We start from the raw sequence: 20,549 nt of genomic DNA on the forward strand, positions 1-20,549 counted from the left end.
CAATTTCTTATTTTTAGAATATTTAAAAAAATTATTTAATAAAAAATATTTTTTTAATTAAATAAAAAATATAATTTTCTACCCTTTAAAAATTTTATTAATATCTTCATATATAACATGTTATTTTATAAAATTATTTGTTATAATGCAAAAAAAAAAACATAAATAAATATAATCTACACAATTAATTTATCAATACAAATAATATAACTAATTTATAAAATTATTTGTTATACTGTAGAATAGGGTTAAGTTAACATAAGAATATGTTTAACAAACATTAACATTTTAATATATATAAAATTAACTAACTTTAAAATGTGACTTATTGAAATATAAGTAGAAAAAAGAGTTGAGAGAGGGGAAGGTTGAAAAATTAGGATTTGAAAATGAGAGAAGATGAAATTAGGGTTTGAAAAATTGAGGGAGGAGAGGAGTTAATCGGTCGTATAAAAGCCTGATTTGGTGCCACTCATAGTGGTTAGTGGCGCCAAGTACATTTACCGTAAAAAAAAAAAAGACTTCTCTTCATGTCACCATGAGTGGCGCCTGATGTGATATTCTCTTCACGACAAAAATGTTTAAAATTAAATTAAATTTTTTATACCAATTATATCCCTCTTAATTTTTTATTTTCTGTTTTACAATATTTTTTTTAAATATTACTTAAAATTTTAAAATAATATAGCAAGATTGTGTTCAGCAATGCATCAACCATTTGTTTGTCTCGCATATTATAGCCACGATAAATGATATCTTACAAACAATAGTCCAGGAATAAAACGTGTTGACATAAATTTCTAGGGCTTTTCATTCTTAATTCGCATATTTTTTTCATATTTTTTTAATTCTCCCTTTCGCAAACTTGTCTCTTAACATTTTCGACACAATGCAAATAGTTGACATATGTTAATAAAAACATAATAAAATTTTATTAGAAATAAATTAACTAATATAAAAATTAATTACTTCTCAATAAAGTATAAAAATTAATTAAAATATAAAATAATAATTGCATTACAAAGCTAAATATTATCCAACTAAATAACTTATTTTAGAAAATTTAATTAGAATGGGAGGAGAGAAGAAATAGTGAGATTGAGAGGAAATGAGAGTTAAAAAATTTAATTAGAATGAGGGAAGGAAGGTAGAATGGAGGAGGAAAAGCTAGATTCAAAGCTGGCACTTCTTAAGTCAGAGCCGACGCTTTTTGAAAAAGCATCAACTCTTTAAAAAACTTCTTCAACTCATAGAGAATCTTTCTGTCAAATAACTCATGTCTGACGCTTATTATATAAGTGCGAGGCTGCTTTAATAAAAAAAATAAAAAATTCTACCTGCCACTCTTTTAATAGCTATATGTGTAGATAGAAAAAATATAGTAAAAAATTAAAATTTAGACATTTTAATAAATTTCTTAAATATATTTTTGCGGTTGACTTAAAAGTTAAAAGGAGAAAGCAAGCAAAATAGTTTTTTTTTTTCTTTTTTTTTTTTTTTAATAAAAAATTATACCCAAGTAGTATATTCATCACTCCCACTGAAGATAGAAACTTTCAGCAGAGTGGGACCCAGCAAATGGAAGCATGCTTAGAAAGGAAGGCCTGAAGAAAGCAATTGTAATCATGGGCCTTACTCTCATAACTGGGTTGGAATAAGGATTGATGTGGACATACTGCCAAGTGGGAGCTAGCTTCCAAACAATTATCAAACAATCCAAAACCCTGTAAGATGACACTGACACCCATAATTTAAGGGGTGCAAGGAGTTGCCAGGAAGAGATAATTAGTGTTTTAAGTGTTAACATGATCCATTGCTGAAAAAGAAACAAGTGTGCATTTTCTTAGAAAACACACTACAGGAGATTGGTGCTAGTCATCTTAATCCCTTTCTATTTCAGATAGACATTAATAGAAGAATAGTTAATATGCTCCCTTCAATTGGATCAATGTGGAAGTTATGCTTCCAAACTACTAAGCCTTTGAAGAATTTCTTTTCTACCCCAACTATGACTATTACCTTTAATCTTAACTAATTTAAGGTTTGAAAATAGATAAAGTTCCTTACTGGCGTCCACCTTAAAAATAGCCATTCAAGCTTCACAACTCATAAAGTAAAGCTGCAGCAACTCCAATGTAAGACTAAAATTACCTCAAATTTCAAAAAAATTGAATCTCACCTTAGCCAACACTTCACAAGAAAACCCATTTTGACATTTTCATCATGCATCAGCTCTGCATCCTCGACCCTCCTGATTTCTTCAAGCTACCAATTATGCCATCAATCAGCTTGTTTGAGTTATTAGCATCAAGGTCATTATCATCAGGGTCTGCAACAAAAGAATAGCGCCTTTGAGGTTTCTGCTTTTGGCCATATTTTCTTAAAGATGTGTCGATCTTAGTACCTAGTCCCAATGGATTGGACGGCTGTAAAGCATTTTTTGAACAATCAATCATGTCTTGCACATTCTCTGGGTTTTCTTTTGTCTTGACACCTTCCTTACTGCTGTACCATGAATCAAGAATTTGGAGTAATGAGCTATCTTCATGATTCATTCCAGACTTTGTTAGCCCTTCTTCCTGAGTTCCAGCTATTAACTCTCTTTCTGGTTCAGAAAATTCATCATCTGAGGCGGAAGACTCATAATGAGTAAATGTGCATTTTTCTTCTGATGCCTTCCTGCTAGATCCTGCATTATCAACAGGACCCAATTCCTCCCATGTAGAATCCGATTCATCATCTTTTGATGCATCAGGTAATTCACTACCTGAAGTTGTCGATGTATGAGCTGAATCACATTCATCAATATTAGGAGCAGCACTATCCTGAATGGAACATTCGGAGGATTTACCAGAAGGAAAAATATAAGTGGACTCTATTGTCACCCCAGGCATCTTCTGTAGCAAGGATGCCAATTTTTGGTGACCAAGCTTTTGGATATCAAGAGGATATCCATACCTCTCAAGGAAAAGCTTTCTGAAGGAGCCAATATTATACCCTTCTGGGAACTCCCTCAATATCTCATTCACAAGTTTTTGACAGTCCATTAATGTCTCACTTCTCAAACTTACTGAGGATTTTCTACGGCTCACTGGTTGAGAAACTCCAGCATGAGAAATATTCTGAATTCTTCCATTTATTGCATCTCCATCATGATCTGATCGTCTCTTGGCATCAGATTGTGATGATGTGCTCAAAAAAATTGAACGTAATCCATTTGATGCACGAGAATCACTAAAGGAAGTACTCTTTCTAGCAGACCAAGTGAGCTTATAAGGCGAAGACTCAGAGAGATTTTCTTCTACCCATTTCTTCTCTGATATTAACATACCAACCAACCGATGGGCATCACTTTCACCAAGAGATCTAAGAGCCACAGGTCCATCCTTTTGCAGATTCCTTGCCATCTGCTCCCTGAAAAATTACAAATAGAGGAAGTATTACAATAATGACTGCAACTGCTAATTCCCCCAGATCAGAAGCATCAAATTATCTTTCAACTTTAAAATTATGATGGAGTCCACAAAGTTCGTGAAAATTAGCATATGCAAGTTTTAAATTTTGGGTTATTTGGATGTTTCTACAAAATGCTGAGTTGTGAATAACTGTTGACAGCTCTCAAAAATCTTCTAAGAAGTTTCAACACACTTCTCTGATGTACTCTCTTTAGCAAGCAATAGTCCTGTGACATCATGTTATTCCATAAAAGGAGAACAGAGTTTTTTTATACACTTCTACTTTACAGGTAAAGATTTCACAGTAATCATTTTGCTCGGTCTTGAATTTTAGCCCTTTGCTTTGTTAAGTTATTAGAAGTTGAAAAATGTAATTATTTATAACTTAATAACCGAACAAGCTGGTTGCAAGTTTAGAACTGTAACTGCATTGGATAAAGATCAGAAGAGGGGGAAACTGTGCAATAAGAAAATAAAGCAGCGCAAGACAGGAACCTGGTAATTGATTGTGATACAAGAAGTGATCCCCTCTGCGAGCCTAAAAAGGATTCCATCTCTTTCCAAAAGGAATCTTCAGAAAAAATATCAAGCTTTTCAGAACAACTGTTTATCTGCTCGAGTTCTTTGCTGGGTTGATCAGTTGATGAATCAGAGTTTGGACTATTTTCCCCAAATTTCCACCATTTCATAATCAGGCCAAAAAAACCAGCTCTTTTCTCAGATTTTTCATTATATGGTTCATAACTCATAGAACTTTCTTTCTCTATATTTGAGTCACTATTTGATGAAGAACATGATGTGGAAGATACTCGACCATTTTTTTGGGTTGGCAAGTTGACAAAATTTTTCTCAACTTCCTTCTTTTCAAGGACATCACCTGAAGCACCACATTTTTCAAGAGTGTTCTCACTTTTCTTATCAGAGTAATCTCCATAAGCATGAGGTTTGTTTGGAATATCATAATCTTTTGCTCCAGAACTATCATCTTTACTGCCAAACCACGTTCTCCAGAATTTCTTTAAAAATCCCACTTCAGATTTAGAATCTTTTTGCTTCACAGGCATCGGATTGTCCTCAGAAACCTGTGCATTAACCACTTGCACATCCTTTTCACCAATTGAAGGAAGTTCATCCATTTCTTTTGGAGGCTCTTCAATATTCATTTTCACATCCTTATGAGGAGGAGATTTTTGCACTTTTCTTATAGGCCTTTCTGCACTTATTTCAGGGGATAAAGGCATTACATTTTTCTGATCCACAGAACCAGAGATAGGTTCCTCCTTGCCATTTGGCTTTAAAGCTTTAGTAGTGAGCTGGTCTACTTCCATAACTACAGGACCTGTAGAGATGCATGGATTAGGCTCATAAGGTTCAGGTTTTGCAGCAACTGCACTTACTATAAAATTCCCATCACCAGTTGATTGAAGCTTCAAAATATTTGGCATGGACAGGAGAAACCGGGAGAACTTTTTATAGCCATACAAATTTTTATCAAAGCCCTTAATTTTTCCCAACTCAAAACGCAGATCGGCAATTGAGATTCCTTTAGGATACAAACTCAAAATATCACGGATCTGCTTCGTAACTGCTTTTGGAATTGGTGTTGGAGTTGGATTTGGAGGAGTCTTGGTCTCTGAACTAGCTTCAGACAACTCTTCCCCATGTGTACACTTTGGTTGCTCAACAACTGAGAATGGGTCTTCAAGAGGCACCTTATAATAGCCATACCAAGAACCATAAGGACCATCAGGGGGTTGGTTAAAAATCTTTCCGATTAGGTTTTCCCTTCTGACCAAAGCATTCCAACGCCACATGATACTAGCTGCACTGCAGAGAACACTAGGAGCGGTATCTGAGGTTGCAAGCAATATATTGTAATTGTTCATCCTTAGCCGGTGTAACACATTAGCAAAGTCCCTATCGCCAGAAATTAGCAAAAGATGGGCAGGCGGTGGATTTTGGGAAACCCAGTACATAAGATCCATGAGAAGAGACCTATCAGCACTGTTTTTTCCTCCTGCATTGACAGAAATTTTGCAAAATAAGATGACTATGAAAAGCATGCAATTGAATTCTAAGACATAAAGGTGCTTTATAAAAAATGCAAACATTTATACTCATAGTTTTCTACTCCCATTGTTCTGCAAATATTCAATGCCAGCAAATCAATGAGGAAAACTAAACGGAAAGAATTCATTCAAGGAGTTATTGCACAAAAATTGAGTTCATCGATGATATTGCACAAAACTTAAGTTCAACAATGACAATGCACAAAACATACGAGATCAAGGACTAATTCTGGAATCTGGACTGAGAGACATATCCTTATAAGAAAAACATAGTAACATAACATTCTAAGCACATGCATACTAAAAGTTCAAAATGGAGAACAATAAATGGCCAAATAACAACTTCCCTTTCATTTTTATTAAATCATCCTAACATATTTCCAAAGCCATGGAAATAAGTAATTCGAACAATTCTACTCGGCCATTAAAAACTGAATTTGAGCCATATATAGACATTGTAAAGGTTTTTATTGTTTCAACCACTTTATTCAGATAATGCACTTAACTTTCAACACCGCAAACCATTTTGGCAGCAACTTCTCACAGGTATATATAGAGATGCACAAAACCACAAAAACATATCCAATTCGACCAATCGAGGAATGAAAGTTTTCTTCCATCTCGTCAACCATGCTATAATTCCAACAAACGGTCATTCACTAAATTGATTCAATAGCTGAAAAACATAATGAAATTCCTTTCACTAATATTCACAAAACACTCAATCACATCCCAAATATGAACATAACACGATCACCAAAATTCATGTTTCATTAAGAAAATGACAATCTGAAAAGAAAAAAGCAGTGGGGAACAAACCCTGAGGAACATGAGTCAGATTGATCCCAGTCGAGGAAAGTGCCTCCTGATTAGCCCTTGAAAGCTGTAGCACATCCCCAAAGGCTGTAATTTGAATAGGACCCTTCATCCCATTTGCCCTGATCGCTGCCGTGATAGCGTGGGCAACCTTAAACACATTAACCCCAGCGGGCAAGTGGCAATTCTCAAAATCCCACCACACAGAAATCTTGATATTTCTCGACTCCTCCTCGTACAGGCGCCTTAAGGAATAGAAGCGGGAAGGAAGAGTCGCTGGAGACGTACACAAGTAAGAGATAATGATTGAGTATGGAAAAGGTGAAGAGGAAGGAGATGGGGATAAGAAGACGTGGGTTCTGGAAGAGAGCGGCTTGAAGAACATTGTTTAAGGTCTGGGTTTCTGGGTCCGTGGGAGAAGAAACGGAATTGGATTTTATGACATTTCACGAAGGAGCATATGGCTCCAGCGAGAAGGTTTGCATTTATAGTATTGCAGGTAAGAGTTCTGGAGAAAGATAAAAAACGTTAAACCCTTTTTAAAACCCTAGGGAGCGTGCTAGATCAAATGGAGAAGAGAGTGGAGTTGGGTTATGGGCTTCATACAAATCGGGCCTATAGCGAATATTTTTACCCTAATTTCAGTAAGGTTTTTAAAATCAATGTTTTTTTTATCATTTACATTTAAATTTTTTATTTTTAGAAGGTATGGAATTTTTTGTTAAATTATTTGAGCTTTTGAAAAGAAAATTGATCTCACACTCATTTGGTTTGATGGTGAATACATCTGAGTAAATTTGAAAGATTTTATATTATACTTCTTCAACCTCTAATTTCATTTTTAAAAAAAATAAAAATTGATCTTAATCTATTATTTTAGTAGTTCAGGGGTTTTTCTGATATTTTTAAAAAATTTTAAAAATATTTATATCTATTATATATATATATATATATATATATATATATATATATATATATATATATATATATATAAGTGGGAAGAAGGAGAATATTTGAACTTTATTAAAGTATCCCTACTTGTTTTGTTAATTTCAAAAATATTAAATTCATTATTATTTAAAAAATTTTAATTTAATTATATTAATATTGTATTTAAATTCAAATTAATTAACAAAGTCTCTTAATATTTAAATTATAATTGATTAAATATTATTAAGGAAAAATTCTCTTAATATTTAGATTATTTGTATTCAAATTTTATCTTCAATTAAATTTAAAAAAAAATAATTATAGTTTGTTATTATTTAAAATTTTTTAATTTACTTATTTAATTATATTATTAGTCTATTTAAATTTAAATTGATTGAAAATATTCTTGATTAAATTTTATTATAGAACATTGTTTTCACATTTAAATTTTATTATTGAAATTTTATCGTAAATTAAATTATTTTTTAAAAAACAATAAATTTAAAAAATTGTATATAAAAATGATTTTAAATTAATGATGGGCATGAATTGATTTTTTTTAATATAAAAAATACCAATATATGATCAGATAAATTTGTATTATTAATTTCAAATCTCTAAAACATCTCACTTTAATATAATTAAACAATATATGGTATCTTCTTCACCATCGTACCACTCACATCCCTCCCTCTCCTAACTTTACTCTAGTTGATAATAAACCTCTTAACATTTTCCACATGAATTCCCTATATTTAAGTGGAATTTCATATACCAAATTGTTTTTCATAACTCATTTACCAATCGCTCTCCACCCTATTTAAATTTTTGAGAGTCAAATAATAATTTGTTTTGATACTATATATCTCATTTCTCTCATAATGCCATATAATCTTATCCTCAAACTCATTCAACCCCAAACGAATATTTAAAATGTGTTTGATATCTTTCGCACTAAAAAACTCTATAATCTTACCAGCATCCCACTCCCTCCTCTCACTCACAATAAGATCCTTTACCTTTAAACTTAGTTTCAGAAACAAGTAACCATTATCAATAACAAAATTATCATTCTTTAGAATCCAAAGGTCCATACTAGCTAAAATCTTCTCTCCATTACCAACCCTCCACCTATAGCCATTGTTTAATATATCCCTAGCAAGCAACACATTCTTCCAAGTAAAGCTAGGATTATTATGTAGTGTAATCTCCAAAAACTCTCATTATAAAATATTTATTTTTGAAAATGCGAAATAAAAGAGTGTTAGATTTCGAAATTAATCGTCATCCCTGCTTCCCTAGTAAAGCAATATTAAAACAATACAAGTCACGAAAATCCATACCCCTCTCCTTCTTACTACACATACAGTCCCAAAATAGCTAATGAACACTTCTATCATTAGATTTCCACCAAAAAGCATTCATCATTCTTTGCAACTTATCACAAAATGAAATAGGAAGGAGAAAAACCATCATACAATATGATGGTACAGCTTGAGCAACTGATTTAATGAGAATTTGTAACATTCCAAAACCTACAGATAGAAATAGAGCAACCATTAGCTTTAAATTGTACCATTCCAAAGTTAGAGTAATTAGTTTCAGGGGAGGTGCTAGCTTAACCTTGAGCTAATTAGGGGAGGTGCTAGCTTATCCATAGCCGTTTGACACACAATTCGCCTATAGGTAGAGCACTAAAAGTTGTGTTTAGTGGTCCAACTTGCATTTCATATAGAGTTATACATCCAAAGACAGAGTTAAAATAAGAACGACCAATAATAGTATGTTAATATCTTTAAGTTGTACTACCTGAATCATAGAAAATCCAAATAAGAAAACAGACGTATCTTAAAATAAAGTATCTAACGTGATAAGCAGGTCAGAATCAAATTGCTATCGGGAGGTGCTTAAGGGTTTCCCGACATGTTAACTTAAGGTGCTTACTAAAACCGACGTGCTTGCTTAAATGAAATGAAATTCTAAAGGTTAAAAGTGTAAGTTTAGTAGGTCAATCTATGAATATTGAAAGTTTAAAAACTAACTTGAAATATGTGGAAAAGTTTAGTAGGTGAAAGTGTGAATATGGAAAGTTTAAAAGTAAAATTTCAAGTTTGGCTTCCACCTTTTTCTACATTTTCACCTAAACCTACCATGTGTCACCTAGCCATACATGAAAACATGACTAGGCATGAAAGGAAAATTTGTCTTCCATCATAAAGAAGGAAGGAAGAAGGAGAGAAGTTTAGGTGCTTAAGTGGTAAGTGATAGAAATTGAAAACTAGGTGAAGTAAACATGTTCTTTCATGTTTTCAAGTAATTATATGTTGTTAAATGAATTCAAATTCATGTTTTTCTTATTCTTTGTAAAGAACAAACTCAAAAGGAGGAAGGTACATCAAAGGGAAAAGGCAAGGAAAAAGAGTAACCAAGGTGTACCTAAAGATTTTGAAAAGAATTGTGCAAAAGGTTTGGTGATTGTATGAACTTATATTTTTTCTTTGATTTTCTCATGAATATGTAAAATTAGGGATTGGTTTTATTTACTAGAAATGCTCTTTTGATTGTATGGATATGTAATATGAATGTTGAAATGATGATTGGAAGGCTTAAAGCACATAGATACAACATGGGAGCCAAAAACATAAAATTGGCATAATAGGTTCCAACAGGACAGTCTGTGTTGGAAGCCTCATAACTTATTGTGTGATCATTAAAATTAAGCCTAACATATACCAAATGAAAGCTAAGACAAAAAACTAAAATTTTCTGAAGTGACCAAATTCAGAATCTGTAGTTAATTATATATAAACTGCTAGTGAACCTAAATTAGTCACAGGGGATTGTGCATCCGGAACAGTCAGTATCACTTAGACTATAACCAATGATTTACTCAATGAAATGAATTAAGACTAGTGTCAAATGAACCCTAAGAAGTATACCTAAAATTTTGTACAAGAAAGTTAAGCTTGAATCTGTATGCAAAAGTATGCATATGATATATTTTGTTAGATTAAAAATAGATATCAAAACTGTACTGGCTAGAACCTGATTGAGCAGTTTGCAAAGAAAAATTCATAACTTATGTTATAAAGGTCAGAATTAGATGCAATTTATCTTGTTAGAAAGCTAAGACATAAATATACAAAGTTCATAAGAAAGGTGAGTCTAATTATGTCCATAAGATGCTTTAAAATGTGATACAATCTCAGGCAGAAACAAACCTAAATGTAAAGGTTAATCTAAAAGGGATTGACATGCTAGCTTTGTGGCCAAATATGAGTCTAATTACATATTTTGGTATCAGAGCAGAGGTTTAGACGGTTCTAGGATATAGCATAATTGAATGTACATACCAAATATGTCAAGGTTATGATGTATCTCTGTAAAATTGATGCAGGCCTATTTTGTGTCTTTAATTGTTTGCAGAGAGGATGTATGAGGAATCACAACGTGCTATGGATGAGGAGGTGGGAAGTCATGCCCCCTCAGAACCTGTTGAGCTAGTAGTTGCACCAGCTCCTCCTAGTGAAGATAGGCCAGGACAAGATGCATTTTTACAACAGCTGGCAGATATGTTTAGATGAGTTTCAGGGGCAGCACCTCAGGTGCCACCACCAGTTGCAGTACCTGTGCAGGCTCTTGCTCGACCACCAATAGACAAGCTTAGAAAATATGGAGCTATTAAATTCAAAGGCAGAAGAGAAGATGATGCTCCAGCAGCAGAGTACTGGCTGTAAAGTACAGAGAGAGTGTTGCAGCAGCTTCAGTGCACACCATCAGACAGTGTGGCTTGTGCAGTTGCTTTGTTACAAGAAGAGGCCTATCAGTGGTGGGACACCACATCACAGACAGTGCAACTTGAACAGCAGACATGGAAATTCTTTTTGGCTGAGTTTCGAAAGAAGTATATTGGAGATTTGTATCTAGATGAAAAGAGAAGAGAGTTCATGTATTTGAGACAGGGCAGGATGACTGTTAGAAAGTATGAAAAAGATTTCATCAGACTGAGTAAGTATGCCCGGGAAATGGTGCCTACAGAGGAAGCTAAATGTAAGAAATTTGAGCAGGGTTTGCATAGTGACATTAGGGTGCTTTTAGCAGCCCATCCCATCAAAGAGTTCTCTGCTCTGGTAAATGCAGCATTAAATATAGAAAAGATAAAAGAAGAAGAACAGAGTTGGAGACAGAAAGGACAACAGAAGAGAGGGCAAACCCAGATACAGGGGCAATCCTCAGCCTCTCAGGCACCTATCAAGAGACAAAGGGGTGCTCAGCCATCAAGGCAGAGTCAAGTACAGAGACAAAGGCAGCCACCAACACATAATTTTGCAGGGAGGTTTGGGCAGCAAACTAGTACTACTGTAGCCAGTTCAGGAGGCGGAGGCAGGGGACAATACCCTATATGTGAGCACTGTGGTAGAAGGCATTTAGGACTCTGCAGAAAACTGACAGGGGCTTGCTTCAGGTGTGGATCTATTGAGCATCTTATGAGAGACTGTCCTAGGGGACAGGTATCATCAGCACCACCTGGAGAGAGGCATATTCCTGCTGGATTTAGAGGAAGAGGAAGGGGTAGAGGTAATCAAACAGGGGTAGCTTCAGCCAGTCAGAGGGTGTCTGAAACAGTAGATAGACCAGACTTCAGAACACCTGCTAGAGCCTATGCTATCAGGGCTAAGGAGGACAGGGACTCCCCAGATGTGATTGTTGGTACATTCTCAATCTTTGATAAACCTGTACATGCATTGATAGACCCAGGATCAACACATTCATACATATGTTTACCCATTACAAATAAGGGGAAATTACAGGCAGATTCTCTAAATCAAGATATAATAGTAACCAACCCCCTTGGTCATAGTGTGATAGTGAGTAAAGTATATAGGGATTGTCCTACATCCATCCACGGTTATACTTTCAATGGTGATTTGATAGAGTTGCCCTTTAGAGAATTTGATGTAATCCTTGGCATGGATTGTTTATCTAGGCATCGAGTAATAGTGAATTGCATATCAAAAAGAATTACATTGAAAACACTTGTAGATCATGATGTGGTAGTTGTAGGGGAGAGGTCAGATTACCTGTCTAATATTATATCAACAGCTACAGCTAGGAGATTAATCAGTAAGGGTTGTGAAGCCTACCTAATCTTTGCACTTGAAACCAAAAAGGAGAATCTAAGTGTGCATGACATATCCACAGTATGTGATTTCTCTGACGTTTTTCCTGATGATCTTCCCGGGTTACCACCAGAGAGAGAGGTGGAATTTGCCATAGATGTTATACCAGGCATCGCACCTATCTCTATTGCTCCTTATAGGACGGCACCTACTAAATTAAAAGAGTTAAAAATACAACTACAAGAATTGCTTGACAAGGATTTCATACGACCTAGTATTTCACCTTGGAGCGCACCTGTGTTGTTTGTAAAAAAGAAGGATGGGACACCAAGGTTGTGTATAGATTACAGGCAACTAAATAAGGTGACAATTAAAAATAAATACCCTTTGCCCCAAATAGATGACTTGTTTGATCAACTAAAAGGAGTAAGTGTCTTTTCTAAAATTGATTTGAGTTCGGGTTATCATCAGTTGAAGATAAAAGAACAGATGTCTCTAAAACTGCTTTTAGAACCCGATATGGACACTATGAATTTCTTGTTATGCCTTTTGGGTTGACTAATGCTCCTGCAGCTTTCATGGATCTGATGAACCGCATCTTCCATCCCTACCTATATCAGTTTGTAGTAGTGTTCATAGATGATATCTTAATATATTCAAAGACTAAGGAAGAACATGATCAACATTTGAGGATAACATTGCAGACTCTGAGAGAGAACCAACTTTATGCCAAGCTTAGTAAATGTGAGTTTTGGCTAAATGATATATCCTTTCTTGGACATGTTGTGTCAGCTGAAGGAATCAGAGTAGACCCTAAAAAAATAGAAGTGATCCTTGAGTGGAAACCACCTAAGAATGTAGCAGAGATTAGGAGTTTTCTGGGTTTGGCTGGATATTATAGGCGGTTTGTAAAGGGATTTTCAATCATTGCTGCCCCATTGACTAAATTGTTGCATAAGAATGTTAAATATGACTGGGATGACAAATGTCAGAAGAGTTTTGAAAAGCTTAAAAAGATGCTTACAGAGGCACCTATCATTACACAACCAGAGTCGGGTAAAGATTTTATGATCTATAGTGATGCCTCACATAATGGACTGGGTTATGTACTCATGCAAGAGGGGAAGGTAGTTGCTTATGCTTCAAGACAATTAAAGCCGCACGAGAAGAACTACCCTACCCATGATTTAGAGTTACCAGCCTTAGTCTTTGCATTAAAGATATGGAGGCATTACCTGTATGGAGAAAAATATTATATCTACACAGATCATAAAAGTTTAAAATATTTACCCACACAAAAGGAGCTTAACTTGAGACAGAGAAGATGGTTAGAGTTGCTTAAGGATTATGACTGCATTATTGACTATCATCCAGGTAAGGCCAATCTGGTAGCAGATGCACTAAGTAGAAAATCCTTTGCTGCTCTAAGAGCTTTGAATGCTCGTCTATCTTTAGCTAATGATGGGGCTATCATAGCAAAACTAAAACTTAGACCCAATCTACTCCAACAAGTCCAGGAAGCACAGAAAGGGGATACTGAAATAGCTTTGTGGATAAGGCAAGTCCAAGAGGAGAAAAAGCAAAAACATGTGGTTCGAGATAATGGCTATTTGTATTATGAAGGCAGAATATGTGTACCTAATGTTGATGACCTGAGGAAGAACATTTTGGAGGAAGCACACAGTAGTTCATATGCTATGCATCCTGGTAGCACTAAAATGTATCAAGATTTGAAATTGCATTATTGGTGGCCAGGTATGAAGAAAGATATAGTTGAATTTGTGGCTAAATGTCTGACTTGTCAGCAGGTGAAAGCTGAGCATCAAGTTCCATCTGGTCTTTTACACCCTATTTCCATACCAGAATGGAAGTGGGATAGGATCATTATGGATTTTGTTGTGGGATTGCCATTGACACCAAGGAAAAAAGATGCCATCTGGGTGATTGTAGATAGATTAACTAAGTCAGCTCATTTCTTACCAGTGAGAACCGATTACTCATTGGAGAAATATGCAGAACTATACATCAATGAAATAGTTCGGTTACATGGAGTACCTCTTTCTATTATTTCAGATAGGGACCCGAGGTTCACATCCAGATTTTGGGAGAAATTGCATGAAGCACTGGGTGCTAAGTTGAACTTTAGTACAGCTTTTCATCCTCAAACAGATGGGCAATCTGAAATGGTAATTCAAACACTGGAGGATATGCTTAGAAGTTGTGTCATTGAATTCGAAGGGAGCTGGGAGAGATACATTCCATCGATTGAATTTGCATACAACAACAGTTATCAAGCAAGTATTAAAATAGCACCTTATGAAGCATTGTATGGAAGGAAATGTAGAACTCCATTGAGCTGGACAGAACTCAGCGAGGCTAAATTAATAGGTCCAGACTTGGTGAGGGAAACAGAAGAGAAAGTTAGAACTATCAAGGAAAGGTTGAAAGCAGCTTCAGATAGACAGAAGTCTTATGCAGATTTGAAAAGAAAAGATATAGCATATGAAGTTAGAGATAAAGTGTTTCTTAAAGTCTCTCCATGGAAAATGGTGCTTAAATTTGGCAAAAAGGGAAAGTTAAGTCCTAGGTTTATAGGTCCATATGAGATAATTGAACGTGTGGGTCCAGTAGCCTATAAGTTAGCATTACCCCCATAATTAGATAAGATACATAATGTCTTCCATGTATCCATGCTGAGAAGATACATATCTGATCCTTCTCATGTCATTTCTTCTGAGACAATTGATATTCAACCTAATTTGACTTATGAGGAGGAACCTGTGAAGATTTTAGCGCGAGAAATAAAGGAGTTGAGGAATAAGAAGATTCCATTAGTGAAGATTCTTTGGAGAAACCACAAAACAGAGGAAGCTACATAGGAAAGTGAGGAATTAATGAGACAGCAACACCCCCAGCTATTCATGACAGATAAATTTCGAGGACGAAATATTTTTTTTAAAAGGAGGGGAGAATTGTAACATTCCAAAACCTACAGATAGAAATAGAGCAACCATTAGCTTTAAATTGTACCATTCCAAAGTTAGAGTAATTAGCTTCAGGGGAGATACTAGCTTAACCTCGAGCTAATTAGGGGAGGTGCTAGCTTATCCATAGCCGTTTGACACACAATTCGCCTATAGGTAGAGCACTAAAAGTTGTGTTTAGAGGTCCAACTTGCATTTCATATAGAGTTATACATCCAAAGACAGAGTTAAAATAAGAACGACCAGTAATAGTATGTTAATATCTTTAAGTTGTACTACCTGAATCATAGAAAACCCAAATAAGAAAACAGACGTATCTTAAAATAAAGTATCTAACGTGATAAGCAGGTCGGAATCAAGTTGCTATCGGGAGGTGCTAAAGGGTTTCTCGACATGTTAGCTTAAGGTGCTTACTAAAACCGACGTGCTTGCTTAAATGAAATGAACTTCTAAAGGTTAAAAGTGTAAGTTTAGTAGGTCAATCTATGAATATTGAAAGTTTAAAAACTAAATTGAAACATGTGGAAAAGTTTAGTAGGTGAAAGTGTGAATATGGAAAGTTTAAAAGTAAAATTCCAAGTTTGGCTTCCACCTTTTTCTACATTTTCACCTAAACCTACCATGTGTCACCTAGCCATACATGAAAACATGACTAGGCATGAAAGGAAAATTTGTCTTCCATTTAGTCCATCATTGTCGTACCTACACCAAAAAGAAAGAGAAAATCATTTTGTTTTCTTATCTTTCATCTCCACCATATTTCTCCAAAAAGACAAAGCCTTCATCCAAGTAAAATCTGTTCCTAGATGTAATAACCAGCAAAGAAACCATAGAGAAGGAAGGAAGAAGGAGAGAAGTTTAGGTGCTTAAGTGGTAAGTGATAGAAATTGAAAACTAGGTGAAGTAAACATGTTCTTTCATATTTTCAAGTAATTATATGTTGTTAAATAAATTCAAACTCATGTTTTTCTTATTCTTTGTAAAGAACAAACTCAAAAGGAGGAAGGTACATCAAAGGGAAAAGGCAAGGAAAAAGAGTAACTAAGGTGTACCTAAAGATTTTGAAAAGAATTGAGCAAAAGGTTTGGTGATTGTATGAACTTCTATTTTTCCTTTGATTTTCTCATGAATATGTAAAATTAGGGATTGGTTTTGTTTGCTGGAAATGTTCTTTTGATTATATGGATATGTAATATGAATGTTGAAATGATGATTGGAAGGCTTAAAGCACATAGATACAACATGGGAGCCAAAAACATAAAACTGACAGAATAGGTTCCAACAGGACAGTCTATATTGGAAGCCTCATAACTTATTGTGTAATTATTGAAATTAAGCCTAATATATACCAAATGAAAGATAAGACAAAAAGCTAAAACTTTCCTAAAGTGACCAAATGCAGAATCTGTAGTTAATTATATGTAAACCGCTAGTGAACCTAAACTGGTCACAGGGGATTGTGCATCCGGAACAATCAGTATCACTTAGACTATAACCAATTATTTACTCAATAAAATGAATTAAGACCAGTGCCAAATGAACCTTAAGAAGTATACCTAAAACTTTGTACAAGAAAGTTAAGCTTGAATCTGTATGCAAAAGTATGCATATGATATGTTTTGTTAGATTAAAAATAGATACAAAAAGTGTACTGGCTAGAACCTGATTGAGCAGCTTGCAAAGAAAAATTCATAATTTAAGTTAGAAAGGTCAGAATTAGATGCAATTCATCTTGTTAGAAAGCCAAGACATAAATATACAAAGTTTATGAGAAAGATGAGTCTAATTATGTCCACAAGATGCTTAAAAATGTGATACAATCTCAGGCAGAAATAAACCTAAATGTAAAGGTTAACCTAAAAGGGATTGACATGCTAGCTTTGTGGCCAAATTATGCACGTGCTAGCTTGACATGCCTGCTTTATGCATGTGCTAGTTTAATAAACTAAAAATTTACACCCTAATTCTTGATGAAATAGTAATATATTTATGGTTGAATAATATGCTCATGAGTGAATATAATCTATTATACACATATGTATGCTCTTAAGGACTCTTTTTGTTGATGTGCTTGCTTATGAATATATAGTTTGACATATTTGCTTGTTTCAACATGTTAAGCATCTAAATGAATAATTTTAATACCAATAAATATTTAACATGTAAATATGCATTCTTGGCCCTAATAAACCTCAGTGGGAGTCATAGATAGCATAAGGGTATGGCATGCCATATACAGTTTAGCAGTACTGCGCCCTAATGGGCTATATGATATGATATTTTCGACACATTACGTGTCATACAGTTTTCCGGATTTTTAGCCATACAGGCACAGCATTCGGCCCCCAGTCCATACAGTTTGGCACTTTGTGCTATACAAATACAATTTTCCCCTATCTAGCTAGTTGATCCTACGAAGAGTTTATAGGGGGCTAAGATTTAATTATATGACTTATTAATGCTTTGCTAGCATGCACACAAGATGGTTACCAAAATATGAATGACCTTATAGTTATAAAATTTCATGACCTAATTTATCCACTTTTCATCCACTGATACATAAAATTTTCATTTGCTTTTTATAAAATGATTCATTATATCTGTCATGAGTATTCCTATTATACTTGACTGAATATATATATTGTTATTCACCCACTGGGCATAAGCTCAGCGCATTGGACTTTCCATCCGCAGGTATTAGATAGAGGAAGCAACAGTTAAGAGGTCTGGTTCTGCATCAGCACAGAGACATCATCATAATCAGTTATTCACAAGATTTGTACAGAGGTTGTTTATGTTTGGCATGTACATTAGTAGTCTACCAAGAGTCTGTAATAGTACGAATATAAATAAATGCGTTTACTATTTTAAGTTATTATGCTCTATTTATGGATTTAATAATGTGAAATGAGCAAATATTGAGATTGTATGACTATTTTTCATAGAGATAATTGGTAATAAACAAGGGAGACTCTTGCAGTTTCACCATTTAAAATAGTTTGGTGAATTAACATGTATTTAAACAAACTAAATAACAATTTATAATGTAAAAGCTAACTTAAGTCCATATATATAATTGCATATAGTATATTATGTGGCATCCTTTACTACGCTATTATATAGACAGGTAAGGGGTGTTACAGGATTTCCTTACCTGCTCTAGACAAAAGCTTACTTTTCTAAGAATTAATTCTAACCCAAAGCCTCTCTTTGATATAATTGAAGATCTGCTTCTTATTTCTTCCCACAAGAGAAGGTAAACCCAAGTATCTTTCTCCGACCAAAGAATTATGAACTCCCAGCAACCCTAAAATAGCTTGTTTCTTTGATTCAGCCATCACAGGGCTAAACATTAAACCTGATTTTTGAAAATTAATTGCTTGACCAGTAGCTTCCTTATAAGCCTTTAATATCTCTTTAACACGCCTGCTTTCACATTCATTAGCCCTAAAAAAGAAAAACGAGTTGTCTGCGAAAAGGAGATAGGAAACTCTAGGACATCTACTACCTGCTCTGCAGTCATGAATCCAGCCTCTCAATTCTGCCTACTCAAACAACAAAGACAATCCTTCTGAACACATAAAAAATAAACATGGGGAAAGTGGATCCCTTTGCCTTAAACCTCCCTTTAGTTTAATAGGCCCCATAACAGCATTGTTATAAATCATAGAGTAGTTAATCGTAGTAACACACAACATCATCCACTCAATCCATTTAGCCTGAAAGTTCATGGCCCTCATTATGTTTTCTAGAAACGACCATCTAACTCTATCATAAGCTTTAGATATGTCAATTTAAAGAGCTACTGGCCCTTCTCCACCCAATCTTTCTCTCTTCATCCCATGCAATAACTCAAAGGCAATAAGCACATTATCCTGAATAAATCTTCACGGAACAAATGCAGACTGTCTAGTGAAAATAATGCTATTAAACACTCTTTTTAATTTTTTGGCCAAGACCTTAGCAAGAATTTTATAAAGAACATTGCACAAAGCAATATGTCGAAAGTCACGAATGAAATCAGGACTGACCATTTTAGGAATCAAGACAACATGAGTATCATTTAAGTGCCTCAGGGAAAATACCTCTTTGAAGCCACAATCTGCAACTATCAACCACATCTTTACCCACAATATGCCAAAACTTTTGAAAAAACGCTGGATTGAGACCATCTGGCTCTGGGGATTTGTCCGGATGCATTTGGAATGTTGCAACTCGAAATTCCTCTTCTGTAAAATTAGCCACTAAGTCTCTACCACCATCACTTGAAATTCTCCTCCTCACTAATCTGGAAACAATATCAGGTCTGTCGTCTCCTTTCACAAACAAATCAGTAAAATAATTAGTAATTAATTCATGCAATTCTGCCCCATCTTTAACCCAATCTCTAGCATTATTCCTCAGCCTCTCTATCTTATTATTACCCTTCCTACCCTTGATATAGGCATGGTAAAATTTTGTATTTCTATCCCCATTATTCAACCAGAAAGTCTATGCTTTTTGTCGAGCCTGAATATCTTCAAATTCTAGCAAATGGTTCCATTCACGTTTATGAGCAAGGTAATCAGAATTAGAAAAGGTGTTTTCCTCCTCTTCTAACAGTTTCATAATGATACGCTTCCTATCACGTCTGTCTCTATTTTGTTGGGCCCCCCCATCTACTTATATCCTACACACAATTATTATGTTTATCCAATATCTTAGCATTGGAAAACCTAGTCTACCCTTTTGCACAAGGTCTTCTAACTCGTCATCAAGTAACTATGAGTTATTGAATTTAAACTTCCTTCTCCCTACTGTCACAACATCAACTCTGGTGGAAAATAACAAGAATTTATGATATGAGACAGGTGAAGAGAGAACTTTAATGATACTATCTCTAAATTGATTCAACCATATAGTATTAGCAAAACACCTGTCCAACTTCTCATGAATCACAACTTCCCCTTGGCGCCTCTGTTCCCAGGTAAATTTAGGACCTGTCATAATTACCTCGGCCAAATCGGCATCCTCCACCGCTGAATAGAAGCCATTCATAAAAAATTATGGCTATAATAAGCCACCTTCTTTCTCATCTTGTGACAAAAATATCATTAAAATCACCTAAGCATATCCAAGCTTTGTCATCTCTATTCACCAAAGCTCTTAACAAATTCCATGAAGACCTCCTATAAT

General features: G+C 34.8%; 2 protein-coding genes across 3 annotated transcripts; both read right to left on the minus strand.

The window, feature by feature from the left end:
* Positions 1-1,785: 1,785 nt before the first annotated feature.
* On the minus strand, positions 1,786-6,896 carry LOC110630136. 2 transcript variants are annotated; one of them, XM_021777464.2, is made up of 4 exons: positions 6,344-6,896; positions 3,951-5,472; positions 2,405-3,414; positions 1,786-2,329 (listed from the first exon to the last, which is right to left on the minus strand). In XM_021777464.2, exons 1-4 carry the CDS (start codon positions 6,723-6,725, stop codon positions 2,229-2,231), a joined length of 3,015 nt encoding a protein of 1,004 aa, XP_021633156.2. In that variant the 5' UTR covers positions 6,726-6,896; the 3' UTR covers positions 1,786-2,228. The 2 variants fall into 2 exon arrangements, with proteins under 2 accessions (XP_021633156.2, XP_043805670.1); XM_043949735.1 differs by having other exon boundaries at positions 1,786-3,414; positions 6,344-6,895.
* Positions 6,897-18,091: 11,195 nt separating this feature from the next.
* On the minus strand, positions 18,092-19,408 carry LOC110629213. Its single transcript, XM_021776128.1, has 5 exons — positions 19,334-19,408; positions 19,181-19,249; positions 18,990-19,093; positions 18,572-18,821; positions 18,092-18,106 (listed from the first exon to the last, which is right to left on the minus strand). Exons 1-5 carry the CDS (start codon positions 19,406-19,408, stop codon positions 18,092-18,094), a joined length of 513 nt encoding a protein of 170 aa, XP_021631820.1.
* Between the last annotated feature and the right edge of the window lie 1,141 nt (positions 19,409-20,549).

The sequence above is a fragment of the Manihot esculenta genome, chromosome 13, assembly GCF_001659605.2.
Source record: "Manihot esculenta cultivar AM560-2 chromosome 13, M.esculenta_v8, whole genome shotgun sequence".
NCBI classification, from domain to species: Eukaryota; Viridiplantae; Streptophyta; class Magnoliopsida; order Malpighiales; family Euphorbiaceae; genus Manihot; species Manihot esculenta.